The following is a 24,807-nucleotide window of genomic DNA, read 5'->3' on the forward strand; positions in this document are numbered from 1 at the left end:
GGGATTCTTCAGGGCTCGAAACCAGAGTCAGGCCAAACAAGTGACGTGAGACTGAATTCATGACTAATTGCAATGGTACACACAGTGTATAATCTACGTTACTTCTCTCTAGAGTAGGCTTTGGTTGTACCCTGGAATCGGCTCTATGTGCTAGTCTGCAAGAGTGGGTGAGGAAAATATAGGGACGAGAAACATGTCCCGGGGAGGGCGAGGGGAGAAGTCCCGGCAATGTGATGGGGAGCTCATGGGGAGCGGCCAGGGCTGCCCCAGCCACGTGGGGTGGTGGTGGCTCTTGCTCTTGCTGGGGAAGGATCCTCCTACAGCGCTACCTCTGAGATTTCTACTCTTGGCTGGGATTTTACAAGGAGGAGAGGGTACCATGGATTAGATCAGAAAACCACTTTTTCTATCGGCAGTTAAACTTTTCCAGATGTGAGAGATGGGCATCCTATTCCTAGCTCATCCAAAATGAGCTTAGTAATAAAATTAAAGGGCTCCGAGAGAATGTGAGGCTGATGCTGGGACTAGCTAAGCAAATGGACCCTTTACTCACTTTAATGTTAGCTCAGTCAGACCCCTGTGCAACCACACCAGAGATTTTTGGCCATAGTAAAATTTTACAGAGACATGGTTTCTACCGAGGGTATGGGAGTGTCACAATGTGATTTATCAGCAACGCCTTTAACACACACCGATGAGCACTCGGAGAGTGAAGGGAATGTCAACTCCCGGTTCATCTGCCATACTGCAAACATTAACGCCTCCCTGGAGAGTCCACTCGATCCTTTTTTGACAAACTAGAAACTGAAGCTAATGCCACAAGCCCCTCCGTTAATTGTTGTTCCTTAGGGATTTATTTATGAGGGAGAGAGAGAGCCTTAATTGAATACAAACCGGGAGAGATTTGGGGAAGACAGAAACTTGGAGCCCTAAATCCCCCCTTGGGACTTGGATGAGACAACCTAAATACAGTAGCTTGGAAGAGGCTGACCTTCCTGAAGCCCTTCCTTGAGCTGTGTGTGCCAAAACGCTTGTTTGCTCGTTGGTCAGAGGAGGCACTGACCCTCTACATTGCCTGGCCTCAGGGGAAACGGTGCTACAGCCAGATGCTGACTGGCAAAGGACCAAACCATTTATTTCCCTACTTCCAAATGTCAAGCCAGAAATGGCCACACACGAGGACGTAGCAGGAAGACATGCAATGCAAGAGTTCACTTCATGTCCTTTGGCAATGGGACCCCCGGACTTGCTCTGACCAGTTTCTAAGTTTCTAGTACCTTCCCTGGACTCAAGGATGTCCAGAGGCAGATAAATTCTGGCAGCCCCAGTAATGAGTACTATGGGGAAGGAGAAAGAGAAGGCTTAAAAGAAACAGAAATGAGGGTTCTTACCCTAAAAAAGCTTGTAATGTAGTAGTTGGAGCGACAAAATATATACATGAAATCACTGAAAAATAATTTTAATTATCCAAACCTGTGGGGAGGCAGGGGCACTGTTATGTTCACATAATTCAAAGAAACAGTTTTCCCAACTCATTTCTGAGTTTGTCTTCATGCTGTTACTGTTGCTTGTGACTCTAAGTAGTGGATTTAGTTTTATTATGCTTCTTTGGGGTAGAAAAAAATTAGTTCACCTACAGGCACCAGAATAAGCCCCAGCTGGATAGTGGGACACCTGGATTGTGAGCATGCTGGTGGTAAGTATGACATTCAAAATAACCAAGTGATGAGAATGTTCCAGAGACACCTGGAACGGGGGGGGGGGGGAGGGCTCAATCAGTTAAGCATCCGACTCTTGATCTTAGCTCAGGTCTTGATCTCAGGGTTTTGAGTTCAAGCCCCGTGCTGGGCTCCAGGTTGGTCGTGGAACCTACTTAAAAAACAAAAAAACAAAAAAAAAGGAAGGAAGAAGGGAGAAAGAGGAGGAGGAAGGAGGAGGAGGGAGGAGGAAGGAGGGAGGAGGGGGGGGAAGAAGAAGAAGAAGAAGAAGAAGAAGAAGAAGAAGAAGAAGAATGTTCCAGGACTTACTTTGCAAATTTAATGCAGAACTGAGTGAAGTATTTCCGCGTGGAAGCCAGGTTGTCACGGATAATAGGGACATTCTGCTTAATGTGAAGAATGACAGAGGTGACATAAGGGCTCTGGTCACCAACGTGCTCCACATTCTGCCACTGCATCTGAAAATGGAGACAGGGGAAGAGAAGCCTTTAGATCCCTCACAGGAGGACAGTCTGACCGGTTCCCGGGTAAGGGGCAGGTGGAGCAGCAATGAGACTAGAGCTTGCTCTCACGGCCGCCATTTTCTCTTGGGCAGTGTGTCTTATCCAGTGTGTCGTGGCTGACTGTGGATAAAAACAAGTAAGCCCACCTTATCCTGGCCAGTGAGGTGTGACTTAGGTATCTTTTCCTAACTTGCCCCCTCATGCTTGAAATAGCCTTTCCTTTCCCATCTAAGTGGCCATCTTGTAAAGGAACCCTCACCAGGCCGGTGAACTGGACTGTCCTGCAGCTGTTCCATCAGAAGGACAGGGCAGGGGCAGCCACTTGTGAGCAGGTTGGTAGCTTGGGAGATTGGAGGTGGTTGGGGCTAAGTGAAATGAAACCTGGATGACAGTTACTTAGGTCTTTCTCTTAAGTGAATTGCGAAGAGGGGAGGATTTTGAAAAACGGGAACTGGACATGATGTGACGCGTGAGACTTACTTCAAAATAATCTAGAGTTAGGAGGAGCAGATGAAAGAAGATTAATGAAGCTGGGTGATGGGTCCATGAGGTTTGTTATACTGTTTTCTCTACCTTCGCACACAGTTGAAATTTTCCATAATAAAACATTCAAACCTTACTCCTAAAACCTTTGAGATTCTGTTGGGGTTTCCATCAAGGGAAAGAAAAGCAGATCCCTGGCAATTACAGGGGGTGGACCAGGGGGTAAGACAGCAGCACGAGGATGAGGGCAGGAAAGAAGGGCGGGGACTGCGTGTACGGCAGGCGCGGGGCAGACCAGCACCACCGACGGGACCCGAGTGGTCCCTGACCAGGCCATGGACACAAATGAGACACCTGCTTGGCTCAAGCTCTAACCATCAGAGAAATGGGAGAAATGCTCTGGAAAACGTCTATAGTAAAACAGGGAAAGAAGCAATGCTGCGGTGCTTCTCCTGCCTCGGATACATAAGGAAAAGAGAGGCAGCGTCAGCTCCCAGCCTGCCCGGAAGCTGGCAGCAAATGGGCACTTTAAAGATTTTTATTTATTGAGAGAGAGAGAGAATGGTAGAGAGAGAGCATGAGAGGGAGGAAGGTCAGAGGGAGAAGCAGACTCCCTGCTGAGCAGGGAGCCCGATGCGGGACTCGATCCTGGGACTCCAGGATCATGACCTGAGCCGAAGGCAGTCACTTAACCAACTGAGCCACCCAGGCACCCGCAAATGGGCACTTTAATCCCCAAAAGATCAGGAATGTGCCAGAGGAGTTCTGTTGAGTCAGCCTCTCAGACTGGAGCTGGGCTGTCTGTTAAAAAGATCTGAAGCCAAACACAAACCATATAATATGTTCATAGAAGGAGGGCAGTAGTTCTGAGGCCTTGATGTCTCTGGCAAGAAAACACCATTTTTTTATAGAGCTCTTGGGGAAAGGAAAAATTCAATACTGGAGGAACTTGTTTAAAAGAATCATATTGTGCATGGATGACTCCCCAGTGCCTGCGAAGCTTGAGTGACTCTATATTTTGTCCTAATGTTTTGTCAAATCAGCAGATATTTATATTTTAAAAGCTTAGGTATGTGTAAGCATATAAAAAAGCAGGAAGGGACTTCCACCTTCATTTTAGAGACAAGAAAACCAAGGCCCAGAGACGGTTAAGACTTATGCAAGGTTCCACAACAAAGTGTCAGATAGAAAAAGGTCTCTAAGTTTTTTACTGGGGAGAATCAGAAACAATGGAATAACAGTGGAAAGTTCTATTGACTTTATATTCTAATGCTTTGGTTATGTGTAATGTTTTCCTCATTATCTTTTTATCTTATTCAAAAGGCTTCTTTTCCCATCTGATTTTAGAGAGTTGACCCATCCAAACAGTGAGCATCCTAGGTGAGCTTAAATGAGCTCATAGGGTGAGGCCCAAACTGACAGATGCTGTTAATGTCTACACTTCATCATCTTCTCCCCAGCTCCGCAGCAACCCTTGGAGCAGAATGCTCTGGGTAAACATCGTATTCTGGGAAGGGAGCTTGATGCCCCCTTCCTCCCATTGCCATGAAGCTCTTCCACAGTAATGGCTATTGTTTTCCAAGTTGGCAGCATTTTATATTTCAACATCTCAAAAAGTTAACAAATAATTATCTAACAGAAGACAACCATAAAAGGAGGTGGTGATGTGCCCTGTTACTGGCTACAAAGCAACTCTGAAGCAAGATGGAGCGTGGGACTTCAAGTTCCCACTGGTGAGCTAACCCCTCTTGATCACCACTGGTCATGTCAGTACACATCCACATTTGGAATATAAGTGAAAAGATCTGATTTGCTTTAATACGTTAGCCAGTTATGACTCCACTGGTCAAGTTAAAAGAAGTATTAGCAAAAGTAAAGTAGATTTGTGATTTTAAGTTTAAGTCAGCTTAATGACACAAGGAAACAATTTAAAGTAACTGGAGAACAATGAAAGTTGACACTGATTTTACTATTTAAAAAAAAAAAATCTGCAAAATTAATTAGCAGTGACTCTGTCCAGTCACTGCCTCAGATGGGTGGATGCTTGCCATCACCCATCCCAGATGACTTAAGGTTTGAGCTGTAACCTGAATGGCCGAAGACGTGGACATTAGGACCCACCATATGCAGGTCCCTTTACCTGGCACTCTGCATACATCATCTCATTTACTTTTCACACGTGAGCTCATTGGGTTCTCACAGCAATCTTGTAGATGAGGAAAGTAAAAAAGCTTAACGAGGTTAGGTAACTTGCCCAAAGTTCCACAGCTGGTAAATGACAGAGTGGAGACAACCCAAGTCTGTCTAAAGCCTGAGCACTACAGCACCAGGCTGTTTCCTAGATGCTTGTTTAAAAAAAAAAAAAAAAAAAAAAAGGAACCAAAGCACTTACTGTGTCTTAATCCAAGGTAAGTCTTGTTTCTCAGGTAGAAGCTAATGAAATATACAGTGATCAAGCAAAGTTCTCTTTCAAAAAAGGTAACAAAAAGTAGCCTGCTCTATAGGAACAAACATCATGAAAAGCCATCAGTAGGAATAAAATTCCAACTTTTCCAGGTAAACTTTGCATTTGACATTTAAAATTCACCCCTCCCTACTTAAAAGTTTTCCTTTTGTGCTTTTTGTTTAGGTGGGACTGCACACGATTGTTCCTATATAAACGACAAGAAAAAACATTTGCAAAAGAAGCTGTAATTAAGATAGGATTCACAGAAACAGCGCACCAGGAAATGATCACACTTAGCTACAAGAGAGACTGTGGGGTCAGGGGCACAGCCCAGGTTTCTGTTACCTGAGGACCAAGAGTGTGACTGAGATGTTACCACTTCACAGGGAAGACTGGGGAGATAATCACTTCCTAGAGAGAGCCCACTGTAGCAGAGAATTCTGACCAATCCACCAATCAGAGAATAGAGCTCACAACGAGCTTACTTTGGAACTTGTTTGTTGCTATATGAAGCTTGGAGAGAGGCCTCCTGAGAAATGAATTTTCCTCAAATTCCTACTTACTCATTTTGATCATGGAACTAGAGAGATACAGAACACAGACTGAGACATGTGGATTCTGGGAATATTTCAGGCACTCGGATTCTACTGTTCCAGTTTAGGCTGCTGGGCCACCGGGCCCAAGCAACAGCCCATTTGCTCAGGCAACTCTCAGGCACTCTGAAGCCTGTCTGGGCTACTTTTACTCATACAAGCATCTGCTATATTTATAGGTACCGCGTGCGTGCACAGCACTGGACCAAGCACTGTGTGGGAAATAAAAAGGGAGAAGGAACATTTTTTGAGCACCTACTCTATGTACCAAGCATCATGTGGTCGACATTTTCACATGAACTTACTGCCTACAATAAAGGAGGTAATAATACTCCTGCTTTATAGATAAGACAGTGATTTGCTTAATGAAGCATAACTGATAAGTTAGCAGGGCGGAGATCTAGAAATTGGTATGTCTAACTCCAAAGTCCATGTTCTTTCCACTTTACCCTGTTGCTTTCCAAAAGTGTTACCACCCTAAATGAACTTGAAATTAGCTGAAGGCATTGGAGCAAGCAAAATCTACTTAGGAGGCTGTATATATGCAGCTGATGTGGTCATGGCAGTAAGAGGAGGAAGATGCATGTTGCTTAAACTCCAAGGTCCCCCAAGATCCAGAATAGAAAGTGGAGTAATAAAGGCTTTAAGAAGATAAATACATATTTTTTTCTACTCACTACTAGGCCAATGGGAAGGTAAATTTGTACAACCTTTTCTCTTCTTTTTTCAAGACTTATTTATTTAAGAGAGAGTGAGCGAGCGGGGGGGGGGGGGGGGGGGGGGGAGGGGGATGGGGGAGGGGGAGAGGGGAAGCAGACTCTCCGCTGAGCTCCCTGCAAGGGCTTGATCTCCCAAGAGGAAGATCAGAGCTGAAACCAAGAGTCGGACGCTTAACTGAGCCACCCAGGCACCTCTGTACAACCTTTTCTTAAAAGCAATTTGAAAATATCTACCAAAAATCTTAGCATTTTACATAGCTTTTGATCTCTGCAATTCCCTTTAAGGCAATTAATCTGATGTTAATAATCAGAAATGTTTAGAAAATACACACATACACACCCATACCCACACATACATATATGAAGTTGTCCATTGCTAGACTGTTTTTTTTTTAAAGATTTTATTTATTAGAGAGAGAGAGTAAGAGGGCATAAGCTGGAGGAGGGGCAGAGGGAGAAGCAGGCTCCCAGCTGAGGAGGGAGCCTGATGCAGGACTCGATCCCAGGACCCCGGGATCATGACCTAGGCCGAAGGCAGCCGCTTAACCAACTGAGCCACCGAGGTGCTCTGCCAGACTGTTTTTAAATATAAATAATTGGAAATAATTATCAAAAATGAGTTGATTACATATATTTTTATGGGAAGGAGTATATTAGAACACTTAAAATGAGGAAATCTGGAGTCTGTCAGTCCAGAGTCCTAATACTGTCTGTCCAACGTGCTAAGTGGGTGAGTGACTTGGCTAAGTTACTTAACCTCTCTGAACCTTGGTTTTCTTGGCTATAAAACTGAGATGATAATGTCTATAATCCATACAGTTACTGAAAGATGACACATGGAGTGCTCTTAACATAGTGCATGTCAGGTATTAATTCCATGGTAAATGTTAACTATTACAATTTTAACAACAAATACTCTACTATGGAATACTATGGAATCACTATAATTACCGTAGCTCTGGATTAAATGACATAGAAAACTATTTACTGCTAAATGGGGGTGCCTGGGTGGCTCAGTTGGTCGGGTGACTGCCTTCGGCTCAGGTCATGATCCTGGAGTCCCAGGATCGAGTCCGGCATCGGGCTTCCTTGCTCGGCAGGGAGTCTGCTTCTCCCTCTGACCCTCCCCCTCTAGTGCTCTCTCTCTCTCTAATAAATAAATAAAATCTTAAAAAAATAAAAAATAAATAAATTTGCTAAATGGGAAGAAAAGTTACAAAACAGTACATAAAGTATAAACTTGTATTTTAAAAATATATGCATAAAAAGACTGAAATAAATCTATTAATTGGAATATTAGTGATTTAAATTTTCTTCTTTTAAAAAATCTGTATTTTTTATAATGAAGGTGATTTGCTTTGGTCATAATGAAAAAGAAATCTCTTTTATAAAAAAAGAAAGATGTGCTTTGACTTAAGTGGAAAAATGAACTTGAGGATTTTTCTTTTTTTTTTTTAAGATTTTATTTCTTTGAGAGAGAGAGATAGCGAGAGAGAGCACAAGCAGAGGGGAAAGGGAGAAGCAGGCTCCCACAGAGCAGGGAGCCCTATGTGGGGCTAGATCCCAGGACCCTGGGATCATGACCTGAGTCCACGGCAGATGCTTAATGGGCTGAGCCACCCAGGCACCCCTTGAGGATTTCTTAACCATGGAGTTCTGTGCGCCTCCTGAAATAGATCTACATTTTAATGACTGAGGAAAATGAGAACAGATTTGAGGACTGTTCTAGCTATTTCAAAATGTCTTTGGGGGATAGTAATGCAGCCTCCTAAATTAGTACATGTTCACAATCTAGATACCTAATAGAAATTACATGCCAGACTGTAAGGAAATTTAATTTGTTCAGTTTCTTCTTTCTTTTGTTTCTAAAACCACCATTAATGGGCAAAAAGTGAAGTGTCTGATTTTGGACAGAGAGATTATTTTAACCTAGTGATGTGAGTAGCCCTAGGAAAAAGGACATAGTGAGGAGGGTACCATGGGACCAATGGTTTCTTTTTAAGGAAGCCACAGAAATTTTTAAAATCCTACTTAAAAAGCCCAATTACAACAGCTAATTGCTAAGGATTTATAGAATTTACATTTAAAAGACAGAACTCTTTGTATTTCCACTAAACCATGCCAAGCAACTGCCTTTTCAAGAATCAGGAGACTTGGTTTTATTTCTGGCTTCACTGTTATAAGGCTACATGGCTTTGGGCATATCATGAAAAAGAAAATAAATGCACTAGAATGACATTTCGTTACTTTTCAACGAGAAATATGCAAAGCAGACTGGAATACTTGGGTTGGCCGCTCAGCCCCTTTTCTCCCCTGTAGGAAAGTCATGGTGCCACATCAAGAAAGGCTGAAGACCAATATCAAACAGGATGCTTGTGAATGCTTGAAGAGCTCATAATCAGGGAAGCATGAATATTTACATAAACCCAGCAATACCAGGCACGCACTGACTTAAGACCCTTCCACTTTTAGGCAAATTACTTAAGCTAATTTTGCCTGTTTCCATGTTTGCCAAAAGGATTTACTCTTACTCTGTATGTATGGTGTAGTACAATCCTGCATGGAGACAGACCTGAATTTGAATCCTGGCTCTCCCACATGCTAGCTAAGAGATTTGGGACAAGTGACTTGACTTCTCTGAGTTTCAGCTCCCTTATCTGGGAAAGGAAGAAGGAAATATTACAGGTACCTTATAAATTTATTGTCGGAATTGAATGAGATACTGCAGTTCGGTGCTGATTCCTGGTAAAATGCTCCATAAATAATAACTTACTATCATCGCACAGAGCTGATCTAAGAAAAATAACGCAATATGGGAGGGGAAAGTGGTCTGAAAGGTAATTTTGACATAACGTACCCACAACATTCCTGTAATCTCAAAGTTAGAGCTTTAGAGAGACTGTTAAACTCTTATCGTATTTCACTTCCTCCATATGGGTCTGGCCTGTTTAAGGCTGTTCCCGTGTATTTTCTACCAAACTGTGCCACTCTGTGTTTTCCTCTCCTTTTCCAGCAGCAGGGCTCTTGTCTACAGTTGGGGAACAAATAGCTAGATGTGGGCATTTCCTATTTCTGACCTTCCTTCAATCAGCTTCAGGATACTACTTGTTAAAGTAAGAAGCCCTGTTATTGGGATCCCTGGGTGGCTCAGTTGGCTGAAAGTGTCTGCCTTCAGCTCAGGTCATGATCTCAGGGTCCTGCGATCGTGTCCCACATCAGGCTCCATGCTCAGTGGGGAGCCTGCTTCTCCATCTGCCTGCTGCTCTACCTGTTTGTGCTCTCTCACTCTCTGACAAATCAATCAATCAATCAATCTTAAAAAAAAAAAGGAGCCCTGTTATTGAGTACTATCAAGGAGCATCGTATCCTCAACAGCACTTGTATGTGCCTAAAAATTTTAGTCTACGACCCTGCCATTTGCCATAAACATACTCTATGTCTACCAGCCCCATGCAGCTAAATCTGTTCAGTAGTGCTATCTATATCTTACTTTGTCACCATTCTTTGGTCAAGTGGGTGTCTATAAACTTTAGTTCTTTCTTCTTCCTGCCCCTTTTACTTCAAAGTCATTCAGGGAATACTACTGTTAAGCTATGCCATGGAGGTCCAAAAAATGAGTAAGTAACAGCCCTCAAGTTGTTCAAAGCTTAACAGGGGAGAGAGATATAAAAAGAATTGTATAACAAAGCAGAGAGGCAGTCTATACTGTGGTATCTTTAGGGAGAAGGACATTGTGGGTGAGACAAAAAAAGTGGTGACACTGCAAGAGATCAATTTATTACTATTTTTAGAGAGGGAGAGAGAGAGAAAGGGGGTAGGAGGGACAGAGGGAGAGGGAGAGAGAGAATCTTAAGCAGGCTCCATGTCCAGCGTGGAGCCCAACATGGGGCTCGATTTCACAACACTGAGATCATGACCTCAACCGAAATCAAGAGTTGGATGCTTAACCAACTGAGACACCCAGGCACCCCTCCAAGACATCAAAATAGCCTGTCAATCTTGAAAAAGAACAAACTTGGGAGGACTCATACTTCCTGATTTTAAAGGTTGCCACAAAGCTACAATAATCAAAACAGTGTGGTACTGGCATAAAGACAGACATATAGATCAATGGAATATAACTGAAAGTCCAGAAATAAACCTGTGGATCTATGGTCAACTGATTTTTTTTTAAGATTTTATTTATTTATTTAATTGACAGAGAGAAAGAGAGAGACAGCGAGAGAGGGAACACAAGCAGGGGGAGTGGGAGAGGGAGAAGCAGGCTTCCCGCGGAGCAGGGAGCCAGATGCGGGGCTCGATCTGGGATCATGACCTGCGCGGAAGGCAGTCGCTTAACCAACTGAGCCATCCAGGTGCCCCTATGGTCAACTGATTTTTGACAAGAGTGTCAAGACCATCCAATGGGTAAAGAACAGTCTTTTCAACAAACGGTACAGGGATGTCTGTATATCTACATGCAAAGGAATCAAGTTGACACCATATACAAAAGTTAACTCAAAATGGATTGAAGGCCCAAATAAAGAGATAAAGCTATAAAAAGCTTAGAAGAAAATACAGGTGTAAGTTTTTGTAATTCTGGATTAGGCAATGGTGTCTTAAATATGACACCAAAAGTACAAGCACCAAAAGAAAAAATATAAAAATTGGACTTCAACAAAACTAGAACTTTAGTGTTTCAAAGGTCATAGTCAAGTGAAGACAACCCACAGAAAGGGAGAACATATTTGCAAATCATATATCTGATAAAGGGTCTAGTATTCAGACTATAAAAGAACTTTTACAACTCAACAAAAAGACAACCCAATTCAAAAATGGGTAAAGATTTCTTTTTTTTTTAAGATTTTATTTATTTATTTGAGAGCGAGTGAGAGAGAGAGAAAGAGAGCAAACAAGCATGAGCTAGGTGAGGGGCAAAGGGAGAAGCAGGCTTCCCGCTGAGCAGGGAGCCTGATGCGGGGCTTGATCCCAGAACTCGAGGATCGTGACCTGAGCCGAAGGCAGATGCCTCACCAACTGCGCCACCCAGCCGCCCCAAAAATGGGCAAAGATTTCAAGTGACATTTCTTCAAAGAAGATACACGGATGGCCAATAAGCACATGAAAAGATGCTCAACGTCTGAGTCATCAAAGAAATACAAATACAAACTAAAAGCACAATGAGATAGAATGCCTATAATTTAAAAAAAGCATTGGTGAGGAAATAGAAAAATTAGAACCCTTGTACATTGCTAGTGGGAATGTAAAATGGTGTAGCTACTCATGGAAAACATTTTGGCAGTTCCTCAAAATGTTAAGCATAGAGCTACCACATGATACATGTGGTATATATGTGAGAATTGAAAACATATCCACACAAAAACCCGTACATAAATATTCACAGTATTATTCATAATAGTTAAAAAGTGGACACAACCTAAACGTCCATCAGCTGATGAATGGATAAACAAAATGTGGTATATCCACACAATAGACTATTATTCGGCCAGAAAAAGGGAGGAAATACTGATACATGGATGAACATTAAAAACATTAGGCTAAGTGAAGAAAGCCAGTCACAAATGGCCACATACTGTATGATTCCATTTATGTGATCTGTCCAGAATAGGCACACCCACAGAGACAGACAGTAGATTAGTGCCTGTCAGGGAAACGAGAAGTGAGTGCTAATGAGTAGGTTTCTTTTTTTGGTGTGATGAAGATGTTCTGGAATTAGCGGTGGTGGTTGCACAGTCTTGGGAACATACTAAAACCCACTGGATTATATACACTTTAAAAGGGTGAATTTTGTGGTATGTGAACTATACCTTAAAGTTTAAAAAGGGGGCAGATATTTTGAACTAGATCTTAAAGATTGGGCAGACAATAGTGGGAAGAGAATTCCAGGCAGAAAGAACAGAATGAGAAAAGGCATGGAGGCCTCCCAGAAGGTAATGCATTCAGGGAAGTAGAAGTGGCTCGGGGGCTGGAATATAGGTATATGCGCAGGAGTGGCGGAACTGACCAGGTGGCAAAGGGACAGAAAACGAAAGGCCTGCGTGCTGCCCAAGGAGGAGGTCATGGGGTGCCTTCAGAACAGGGTCTCTTCCCAGGAGAATGACCTAACTACATTGCTTGGCTCAATCCATTTTGCCAGAGAAGCCTCCTTTCATCAACTCAGAATCATCTAACAATTCCACTCCAAGTGGGCAAGCCCAACACTCATTTTCCTCACTATTTATAAAATCCATTTATTTACAGCATCAATTATTCGAAGTTTTCTCCCCATCAGAACAGAAACTCCTCAAGGGCAGCTAATCTCCTGTTTCCAATCCCGACTACATAAACGCAAGTACCGAGTCCTCTGTGAAACTGCAAAGCAGGGTAACGAGACTGGCAATTTCAACAAAGTTCTGAGCTTTCCTAACTTTATAAATCTCTGCTCATATCGTCATCCTGTTTGGAATGCCCTCCTACTCACAAATTCGTTCAAGACTTCACCATCCTTTGTGGTCTATTTCAAATGCTACTTTGTTAAGGCCTTCTTTGCTTCCCCACCTGATACAAAGAGAGGGATGAACTCTCTCCGCTTTTAAAGAGGGCATATTTTGTACTTTTCTTATGGTGTGATTTCCCCATACCTTATACTGCTGTTATTTGAGCACTCCTCTCATCTCACACATCTCTTACCCCACACTTTCTGGAATCTAAGCGCCTTGGGGTAAGGTCCATGTCTTTCCCAGCTTTGCAGCTCCCAGCACGGTGCTGGGTAGAATCTGAATTGAACTGTCCAACTAGTGGCAAAAATGATGGAATCAGAGACAAAAATAAGCACTCACTTCTCATTTCCCTGCAAAACAGAAGTTTTAAAAAATCCTAGAAGGAACTACACAAAACAGGACGCAGGCACAAATAACAGAGTGTATGTTGAATCAATCTGTGACCACTTGGCTTGTTTATATCTGGTCATTTTCATCACAAGGATTTCATTTCACCAGAACTCCAGAGGACTCAGACAAAGAGTAATGGTCTCCCAGCTGCTGCGTTCCCTAGTCTGTGGTTTTCCTATGATATAAACAAAAGATTCTGGAGGTATGGTCTCTGTTAATATTTGCTGGTGTGGGTCTGGGGAAGAAACGGGTGGTGGTGGGGGGAGTGTGAGGGAAATCCACTGAGGAACTGACAGTTCATATAAGCAACACCTGGAGTGTTAAACTCCCCTACAACTGTTATTTTACTGGGGGAAAAAATCCACTCTTCCTTTGGTAAATGTAAAATTCTTTTACCAGCTGCATTCCAATCTAAAGTGTGTGGCAGTTCAGGAGAGATGGCAGCTGGAACAGATCACATGTAGGATACAGTGAATGTTCACCAGCAGCTAGGGAATAATCAGAGCCCAAAGAATGAATCTTCAGAGCCGTGTTCCTTTAAGAAAATGGGTTAGCCTCAATTTGCCTGCTCATGTGCTACTCATAAACACCGAGAATACTGGAAATAACACATCCACATCTGATTGGTGGAAGGATCAACCTTTTGAATAGAAACTCTGTGACATCAGCTATTCAGGACTCCCCAGTTAGCTTCATAAAACCCTGCAGCTTAAGTTTTGGTTTTCATCCTATTTTTGTTAAATATTTACAATCTACTACAAAACTAAATTCAGACCAAATGTGTGCTTACACAACCCTGTGACACGGCCACTCCTCCTGACAAGAGGGAAAGGGCACCAACACTGATTGGCACCAGGCCAGTCACTCCCTTCATGCTCCGTCTCCACAACACTGGGAGGCAGAGAGCTGCATTTCACATACTGATGAGTTCACTCGGGCCCACAGAGGTTAAGTTATTGCTCAACACCCCCAAAGGAACAATGAGGAGAGTTCAGTCCGTCTGACTCCAAAGCCAGTGTTTTTTCCACTGTACTCTGCTATTGGCCAGTATGCTCCAGAGAAGTTCTTTCTCCAGAGTTTGTAAGAATGCTACAAGAGCCTGATAACTCAAGAACAGGCATTGGCAAACTTTTTCTGTAAAGGGCCAGACAGTAAACATTTCAGGCTTTTTGAGCCATATGGTCTCATGACTTACTTACGCATTAATTGTGTCTGCCACTGTAACACAAAAGCACCCACAGATAATATATACATGAATGAGCATAGCTGTGTTCCAATAAAACCTTATTTACAAAAACAACGGGTAAGACTTGGGCTACAGGCTGTAGTTTGCTGACCCCTGCTCTAGAAATTCTAGAGTGGGCAGCTTCATGTTATTTGGATTAAAAAGTCAATAAAGAACTGCCATTTCCAACTTAATTAATCAATAAACAAGAGAGTCTTCCATAGCCTGTACGGTCCATGCAATTCAGGAATTCACATTCTTTTAGGAAGAAAAGATACGGGCACATAAAAGCCAAATCGTAACACAAGGCAGCGTGTGCTCCAGAAGGGGACGGAGGCTGACTGAGGTGCCACCACATTAGGAAACCAAGGTTCACAACCTCATCAAATAATATTGTGCTCAGAAAGAGTCAGAAGTTACTGCTGTAAGCACTAACAAAAACACCCGTTCTGGTGAGACCACATTAAGGTTTTTAGCATGTGTCAGATACTAAACAAAGACATCTCCTGTAGACTTAACAAACACACCTGTTCCCTGTCTCATTCTCAGAGGACAAGCAATTGACGTAAAGCACAAGATAAACTCATCTCCTGGAGGCCTTCCGTTCTCTCCCAGCTGACACTTGAGGCAGTGAAGAACCCAAAGAAGCCACAGGCCAGGGCTGATAGCAACCACTTGGGGTCACTCTTGGAGGTCTAAGAAGAAGCACTTCCCAAAACCTCACCTTGCTCATGGCAGTCAGGGCAGGATCGCAGGCAGCATCCAGATCTTGAACCAACAACTGGATGCTGCTAGAGATGACACTGCAAATCAAACAAATGATGGTGGTCATCACTTCAAAGAAATAGCTTTTTGAACGACTAACACAGCCCCTGCCAAATCTTTTAGGCACCCATATCAAAATTAGATTCATCATTTCATCAGAAAAACTTGAGTTTGATTTCAAAAGGGAATGGATGACAATGAGGAGCATTTTGGCCCTTCATTCTTGCTGCATGTCCTGGTCTTATTTGGGTGTGTCCCCACTGAGTCAGGTCACAAAATTCCATGGCTAGTCTCCCTAATCACTCCACCCAGAATCCCTCCTTCACTTCTTACTCCTAAAGCACCTGTTTGCTCAAAATGTTTGAATCAGAACTTGAAAAAAAAAAAGTTGAGAAAAGGAGAGGAAATGACCTAAGAAGAGAATCTTGATGTTTCCTTAGTAAGGCCTACCCCAATCTCATTTACTGAACACAACAAAAATACCACAAGGCAACACCAGCGAAAGAACTATTTTGAGAAGGCCTTACAGTCTGAACTTCTTGGACAGACACTCTCCACCCCAACCACCCTCTCCACGCTTCCCCCCACCTCTGACCTGGCTAAAATCAAGCTGCTCACACTTTATGTTCTGAGACACTGAAGGAGGGGCTGGCCCTCTGTGGATTTGGGGTGGGGTGGGGAGTGGACAGGAGGCCTTGGACTTGACCTTCCTGTAGGGATGGTCAAGGTAGGATTTCTTCTCTTTGGTTATTCTAGATAGGGCAATAATAAAGACCCTGTAAGCTAAAAATGACTGTATCTGAGCAGGCCAAATGGGAGGCAGCCGCACTAGCTTCTAACGCTTCTTCTTACTGGCTACTGGAGAATAATCCTGATTCAACAGGGGGCCCTGGAAACCTCTTAGGTTCCTGGTGACCTAAAGCGGACAGCCTGAGACATGCTGCTTTTTGAGGGGTAAAGGGCAGGCCTTAAGCAAGTATGTGCAAGGTACATACGTGCTGAACGTATCCATTTCTCCAGTCAGATTGATTCGTTCAATCAGACTTACATCAACTTTTTCCTTGAGTTTTTCTTCTAGCTATTAAAAATAAGAGAGAAAAACATGCTTAACAATGATGCAAAGGAGTACCATCATAAGAATACTTAATATTTACTGAGTTTGATGATTCAGGTACAATTCCGGGCACTTTTCACGTACTGATTCATTTAATTCTCACAACCCCATTAGGAAAATTCTATTATTATCTTTATTTTACAGAAGAGAAAATGGGAGGTGTGATAGTACGTGGTAGGGCCAGGAGTCAAATTTCCTCCAGAACCTGTGCCCTTTAGCACTGGGCTGCTGTACTTACCTCTTATGACACACTGACAATTCATTTCATTAATGTTAAAAAGACCCCAGTTTTCAAGATCCTCCCTGCTCCATGAACTGCAGGCTTACTCACTAGCACTGGAAGCCTCTGATGGTGTGTGACAGTAAAATCACTTAAAGAATTCAATGAGTGCTACAATGGGCCACCCACTATGTTAAGGTGTTGGGGATACAGAGGTAAACAAAAGAAACACAGTCTGCCCTCATCAGCCTACAGCCAAAGAGAGAAACACTGGCCATGCTCCCAGCCACCTCAAAGAAAAAGACAACTGACCAGGAATTGTAAACATCTCAAAGCATCCTGGGAATTGACTCACCCAGCACTCCCAAAGCTACTGATTACACAAACTCTTAAGAATAACGAGTGTTTTGTCTTAAATTAAAAAATGCTCTTAGGGGTGTGTAGATTAGTGTAACCTTTCAGAAGGCAATTTATTTAAAAAGCAGAAATTTAAATATACACACTCTTTAAAACAGCAATTTCACATCTAGAAATATACTTCAATGATAGTGATATACAAAGATCTGCAAGTATTCTTTGCAGCATTCATTAATTCAACCACAATTTTCAGAAAGCCTGTTTTGTGCCAGGCTCTGTAACAGAGTAGGTGAGTTACTCAGTGAACAAAACAGAGAAGATCCTCTTTGCATAAAGTTTACATTCTGGTCTTGTTTATGTTAGTGACAAAACTGGAAACAATCCACATATTTGTAGGGGACCGATGAAGCAAATCACAGTGAAGGCTTTCAATGCTTCAACTCTTCAGTGGCCTTTTCCTGTTAAACTAAAAATAAAATCCAAACTTTCTATGATTTGGGTCCTGCCTGGCTCTCCGGCTCACATCTTCTTTTCTCCTTGCCTGCTTGGCTTAACTTACTGCTATAACTTAGGGTTCGGGAACAAAGCAAGTTCATATATACCTTCTCAGGGCCTTCATACTTCACACTTCCTGAAACACTCCTTGCTCATCCCTCCTAACCAGCTCCCTTGCTTTGCTACCCCCCACCTCCCAATCCTTCCACACTCCTCACCTGGCAGTCTCCTTTGCTCACCCTCGGTCTCTGCTTCAATACCACCTCTCCGCAGAGATGCCCTCCCTTGACCAGCTACTTCAGTAGGCAACTCCCTAACTAGCACTCACCACAAAACTGAAGTTATATCTCGGCTCCTCCTTTAGTTCTAAGTTCCCTGACAGTAAGAAACTGTCTACTTTGTTCACTACCGTTAATTACCACGAAATATCGTGCCTGGTCCTTACCATAGTGCTTCCTAAAGATCTCTTGAATGAACAAATGCAACAACAGGTGTAACAATGTTACAGAATTAATGAGTCAATATTGATACATTATTGGCATTGTTTTTTAAGTTTTTATTTTTCAATTCTTCACCGCCTGGATTCTTGTCTCTGGTTTCTCCCTCCATTTTTCTGCCCTCTTTCAAAGGAAACTGGATTGTTTGCTCTGTAGAATTTCCCATAGTTTGGATTTCGTTGATTGTACCCACGAGGTATTAATTAACATGTTCCTCTGTTCCTTGTATTTTCTGTAAATTGTAGTTTGATGTAGAAGTTTGATCAGATTCAGGTTCTTCTCTCTCTCTCTTTTTTAGAAAACTATTTCGCGATGCTGTTGTGTATTTTTATTTTAAGATTTTATTTATTTGACAGAGAGAGAGAGAGAGCGAGAGAGAGCACAAGCAGGGGGAGCGGCGAGGGGCAGAGGGAGAAGCAGGATCCCTGCTGAGCAAGGAGCCTGATGAGGGACTCGATCCCAGGAATCCCAGGACCCTGGGATCATGACCTGAGCCAAAGGCAGAGGCTCAACTGACTGAGCCACCCAGGCGCCCCAGTGTTGTGTATGTCTATCAGGAGATACATGATGCTTGACTCTTTTTTGTAATGTTAGCAGCCATTGATGGTCAATGCCCAGATCCATTATTTCATTAGGAGGTATAAAAGAATGATGTTCTAATTCTTTCCTTCATTAGCTAAAATTCTGCTATAAAGAGATATTTCCTGGGGCCCATGGGTGGCTCAGTCGGTCAAGCATCTGCCTTTGGCTCAGGTCATGATCCCAGGATCCTGGGATCGAGGCCCGCATCAGGCTCCCTGCTCCGTGGGATGCCTGCTTCTCCCTCTCCCACTCCCCCTGCTTTGTTCCTGTTCTTGCTATCTCTCTCTCTGTCAAATAAATAAAATCTTAAAAAAAAAAAAAAGAACTTCCCTTTATTTACCAGTATTCAATTCATACCAGTGGTTCCTTAGTGTCTTTGAAGATGATAAGTGCACTAAAAAAAGAGAAATCATCACAACCACATGGATTTAAGCATATTTGATGTTTTCAATGCATTGCAGTTGACTTCTCATTGATGCTTATACATCCCATCTTTGACCAGCAGAGCTTATTTAGGTTGGCTTCTGTATTAGTTTCTTAGGCTGCTCTAACAAATTACTACAAACGTGGTGGCTCAAAACAAATTTATTCTTTCACCGTTCCAGAGGCCATAAGTCCAAAATCAAGGTGTTGGCAGGGTAGTTTCCTCCTGGAAGTTCTGAGAGAGAAGCTATTCCATGCCTGTCTTCTATCTTCTGGTTGTGGGCAATCTTTGGTGTTCCTTGGCTTACAGACACATCACTCCAATCCCTGCTTCTATCTTCATGTGGACTTCTTCCCTCTGTCTGTCAGATTTCCCTTTCCTTTCTAAGGACGCCAGTCATTGGATTTAGGGTTCACCCTAAACGCAAGATAATCTCTTCTTGAGATCCTAACTTAATTACAGCTTCGAAGACCCTAATTATGAATAGGGTCACATTTACAGGTATATCCTTTTGTACAATAAGCCCAGTATGACTCCTGAATCCTTCTGAAATGAGTCACCGTCTTTGGTATTTTTCTTGCTTTTTGCATGACATGATGCTCCAGGCTCATCATGTACATTTCCTGTCCCAGACCTGGAATTACTCAATTCTGAGGAATCTCTGGTTTCTTTTAGGGGAAAATGGTATTTAGAGATCACTATATAGGGGCTAAGAATGTACTGACTTTTATAATCAGTAAAAATAATCTTCACTAGGGATGCCTGGGTTGCTCAGTCAGTTAAGCATCTGCCTTCAGCTCAGGTCATGATCCCAGGGTCCTGGGATCGAGTCCCACATTGGGCTCCTTGCTCAGTGGGGAGCCTGCTTCTCCCTCTGCCTGCCACTCCCCCTGCTTGTGCTCTCTCTCACTCTCTCTCTGACAAATAAATAAAATCCTAAAAAAAAAAAAACTTCACTAAATAACAAAAAATTTGGCTACATCTATCATGAGTCATCAAAATGGTCTTTGATCTACTAGTACTTCCAGAACTTTAAGTATCTATTCTAGAAAAATGCAAAACATGTTAGATGTTCTTTAGAGGATTACTTCACTTTTTTTAATTTTTATTTTTTTTAAAGATTTTATTTATTTGACGGGGAGAGAGAGAGAGAGAGCGCACAAGCAGGGGGAGGGGCAGGCAGCAGGAGAAGCAGGCTTCCCACCGAGCAGGGAGCCTGATGCAGGACTCGATCCCAGGACTCCAGGATCATGACCCGATTCTAAAGCAGATGCTTAACCAACTGAGCCACCTAGGCACCCCTGTAGGATTACTTTAGATGCAAAAACCTGAAACAGCATAAATAATTATGAGGGGTACTGTGACATAATTTATGGTGTTATCCCTTAATGAAATAATACGTAACTATTAACAATGTTGGCAATAAAGATATTATAGCAACAGGAGAAATGCTAGTGCTGTGATGTTAATAAAAACAACAAAGGGATATGAGATTGAATTAAGTTAAGATTATAGCATACAAAACTATGTTCATGAAAAGGGACTGAAAGAAAATACTCCAAATTGCTAATATGATGGTGATGGGATTAAGTCATTATTTTAATGGTTTTTCCCTTTTGGTTCCATGGTTATTTTACTTTAATTTTTACTTTTTAAAATTAATTAATTAATTATTTACTTAGTTTACTTTTACTTTTATTTTTTAAAATACGCTATTTTATGTGTGTGTCTTCCTTTTCTGCACCCATGCAAAACAGTTAAATAGATAGTGTTTCTTCATCACTGAACTCTGGGACCTCTTGCCTTGGAGGTCCTCACAGATACTGCTGTCCTGCCCTGGGAGTTCTTGGGCTCAAGGGATTGCTGTCTCTGGCTCGAAGGCCAAACCTCTACAGATCATTCCCTGTGTGACTCAATGTGACCACGTCCCCAAACAGAGCATACTATTGCCTCTGGCTGGCTTAACCTCAACTGTGAAGTTCTGGGGGAAACACTTCTTATTTTGGCCTCTTGTAGTCTTGCTCTGGCTTACAGGCACTCCAAGCAGTATTGTCTGAACCATAATTTATGACTACCTTCCCATGATCCAGACATGTGTAAATAATAAACCCAAAAAGGGGGGAAGAGCACAACCTTCTCCAATTATTTTCCTTCTCTTGGCCTTAGGTGAATTCCAGACCAAATGTGAAAAGGAACTTCTAATCCCACGTCGAAGGCTAAATGGAAAATTCTTCTGGGTCTTCCTCCTGCTAATGGGGAGCTCCAGGAGAGGCATCACCCTTTCCTGCTGCACAGTTCCTGAACGTCAGCATCCAAACAATGGTTGTTTGTTTAGGCAGACTGAGGATGCTATGTACATTTCAGGAGACACATAAAAGCCCAAAGGATTTTGCTTAGCCTAGTAACACTTCTGAGAATGGAATCACTGGTTGTGACTCATCACCACCAGAGGCCGGGTCCTAGCATCGTTAGGTTTGTCACTGCTTTTCCCATATGGGAGACAGTGCTACTGACCTACTTTCAAGAGGGCATGCCCTCTGAGTAGCTGAAACAACTCTGGGGAGGAGATCAGTCACACTTTCTTGCCCAGTCTCCTTTTAACAAGGCTCCTCTGTAAGATGGCTGGCTGGACCATCTTCTGGCTGGACAGCAAGTTTTCCTCTATGACCAACTGGTCTGCCCAAGGTTGTACATGGCTTGTGAAGGCCCACAATTTTACCTGATGAGTCAAGAGGCCCAGATGGTTCAGGAAAAGGAGGCGGTGGGCAGCTCACCTGCTGGGTGGTGGCCAGACAGTACTCTGCTGTGCTTAGGATGCTGCAGATGAGGCAGAGCTCCTCTAGAGTGAACTTGGCTACTTCTGAGCCTTCCTTTTCCTTGAGGAGGCTGCTGATGGTCAGGCCTCCACTGCTGCTTGTGGTTCTGAGGAAAAGGAACAGGAACTGGTTAGGCTGGGACTTCTCATTTGCTTCCTGAACTGGTAACTGCACATCTTAAGACAAAGAAAAGGGGGAAGGAAAGGCTGGACATGGCCCAAACAAACCCACATACAATGAGCTTTTTCCTATTGACCTTACCTTGACTATCATCTGTTTAAGCTCTCTGACCATCAGGAGTAGGAAGAAACAATTCCAACAGTGAGCCAGTAATCAGTCACATTAACTATGAGGACTCTGATACTCACAGAGAAGGCTGCTGAGTGGCCTCTCTGCTTCGCTTAGCATTTCCTGATCTGAAGAGCTCAGTCAGGATCATCTGTAGCACAAAAGCTTGTTCCACAACTGTTTCAGGTAAGAAAATTCTGCACAGGAATTTGTGCAATGTGCTTGTGGAGGGGTACCAAAGTGAATGTTAAGACATGGTTCCTGCCCAAAGCCCCAGCTGCCTCACCCCTTTCTACTGATCTAATCATGTGTTCACAAAATGTACAAATAGTTATAAAACCTCCTACTCTTTCCACTGCGAGAGTCTAAATTTTTTTGTTTGAAGATTTTTTATTTATTTATTTGACAGAGGGAGACAGCGAGAGAGGGAACACAAGCAGGAGGAGTGGGAGAGGGAAAAGCAGGCTTCCCGCCGAGCAGGGAGCCCGACGCGGGGCTCGATCCCAGGACCCTGGGATCATGACCTGAGCCGAAGGCAGACGCTTTAACGACTGAGCCACCCAGGCGCCCCAAGAGTCTAAATTTTTTTTAAAGAAGACAGAATTCAATGACACTTACCTTAAAAATAAAAATATTTAAAAAATAACCCTAACACTGCCCAGTCTTACTGGTAATCACAGATTTGACAAGATCTTCATTTCTAGCACTTACACGGGTGTAAGGATGCTGACAGTCTCTTGCACTATGGGTGAGGAGCATTAAGTTGTACAACCTTCCTGGAGGTATATTTCAGGAGCTTAAAAAACAAGTTCAAATTATCTGACCCAGTAGTTCTACTCCTGTTCAAGGATGCTTTTTTGAGTGTTATTTAAAATACTAAAAGAGTGAGCCCAACCTAAATGATCAATTAAGACAAAGATAAATAAGAAATTCAGAAGTTCAGTGAGGTTCTCCTGCATGTTGGATTATCATGACATCCTGAAAAGTGTTTTGAGGACGATGTACTGTCACAAGTGCTGAATGTTCTCTGTTGGCCTCCCAGATCCGTTCATTACCTTCTCTTCCCTTCTCTGTGGCTCAGGAGACTGACCTCTACAGACTTACCACTCTGGCTCCCGGGCCCTCTGGCCTCCTGCTGGGTTCAGTCAACAGGAGATGCGACAAGAAGTGGGAGAGGTAGAGGAGTGGGAAGTCTGAGTCCTAACAAGGTCTCCCACTCCCTCTGCTTCCATGTGGTGTGGGCAGCGACTGTGGCCCTCCATTTTCTGTGTGGCAACCCTTCGTCCACAGCCCCGGCTCTCAAGTGAGTTTTATTTTTTATTTTTTTTTTTTTAAAGATTTTATTTATTTATTTGAGAGAGAGAGAATGAGAGATAGAGAGCACGAGAGGGAAGAGGGTCAGAGGGAGAAGCAGACTCCCCGCTGAGCAGGGAGCCCGTTGCGGGACTCGATCCCGGGACTCCAGGATCATGACCTGAGCCGAAGGCAGTTGCTTAACCAACTGAGCCACCCAGGCGCCCTCAAGTGAGTTTTAAAGTGGTAAGAATTTGGATGCTTCAGAATCCTCTGTTGGTTCCCTTCACCTTGCCATTTCTGTGAATAGTTGCTTTGGTAACAATACCCTAGCTGAGCACACCATTTGTTTCCTGCTGTGACACATGGGGGGAAAATGCTCACGGATGATGTTAAGTAAAAGCAGCAGGGTACAAAACTACAAGCAGTAGAGTCCCAATACTGTTAAACAAACGAAAGCACAGAAGAACAGAAAACACATACTAAAAGGTTAAATTTGTTTTCTCTGGGTGGTGAGATTATAGCTGGCTTTTACTGTTGTCTTTCTGCTTTTCTGTGTTTTCTAAACTATAATAAACTTACATTATTTTGATGATCAGAATGTTTAAAAATTTTTTTATGATAGTCAAAGAAATTCTCATTGGTGAAATATATCTGTTACTTCAAATCTCTGGTTAGAGCATAGGAATTTTCTTTTCTTTCCTCCAAATAATGTAAACTCCCACATATGACACATTTTAGTGAAAACAACAGCAACTACTTCCAGAATTATTGAATTTAGCCATGGGGATGATTTATAAATAATAAATTCCAAAGCATTACTTTAGATCATATTCTATCATAACTGAAATTGCTGTAGAACCAAAAATCTTTGGCTCCACAGCCCAGTGTAGGGCTTGAACTCATGACCTTGAGATCAAATCCTGAGCTGAGATCAAGAGTTGGACACTTAACTGGCTGAACCACCCAGGCACCCCAGAACCAAAAATCTTTAAACTCTAATAAGCAATATAACAATATTCTAATGTCCCAGAATGCAGTGAAGTCACTATAATTAGGGGTTGTGCTATGTAACCCCCTCTCCCCAAATCCTACCACATCTTTAAACATTAGACTCTATTCAACAAGACACACACACCATAAGAGAGACTTTGGAACGTAATCAGGTCCAGGGAAAAGCAGATTCATGCCTCCCGTGTGCTCATCATCCCAGGGCATACTCTCATTGAATGAAACTGCCCATGCTGTTTAAGAGTTATTGCTACCACCACCTTAACTTTTTTTGCCAACAACCTATTGTTGAACCTATATAAATTAAATACATACATAATGGAACGGACTCCCTTGAGTCCACTGTGGTTAAGATCTGACCTGTGCTGGCAGCAGGGTGGGCATTTCCT

The 24,807-nt window shown here is 42.8% G+C and overlaps 1 protein-coding gene across 3 annotated transcripts in view; it reads right to left on the bottom strand.

The window, feature by feature from the left end:
- VPS53 (VPS53 subunit of GARP complex) overlaps positions 1 to 24,807 on the bottom strand; it is a 139,225-nt gene that overhangs the window by 24,821 nt on the left and 89,597 nt on the right. For all 3 annotated transcript variants that reach the window (XM_027625518.2, XM_027625519.1, XM_027625520.1), the window contains 4 exons: positions 21,785 to 21,932; positions 16,317 to 16,399; positions 15,281 to 15,359; positions 2,028 to 2,176 (listed from right to left, as the gene is read on the bottom strand). In XM_027625518.2, coding sequence (XP_027481319.1) covers positions 2,028 to 2,176; positions 15,281 to 15,359; positions 16,317 to 16,399; positions 21,785 to 21,932 — 459 coding nt within the window. The remainder of the gene's footprint in view (positions 1 to 2,027; positions 2,177 to 15,280; positions 15,360 to 16,316; positions 16,400 to 21,784; positions 21,933 to 24,807) is intronic.

This window comes from Zalophus californianus, chromosome 16 (assembly GCF_009762305.2).
Source record: "Zalophus californianus isolate mZalCal1 chromosome 16, mZalCal1.pri.v2, whole genome shotgun sequence".
Classification (NCBI taxonomy): Eukaryota; Metazoa; Chordata; class Mammalia; order Carnivora; family Otariidae; genus Zalophus; species Zalophus californianus.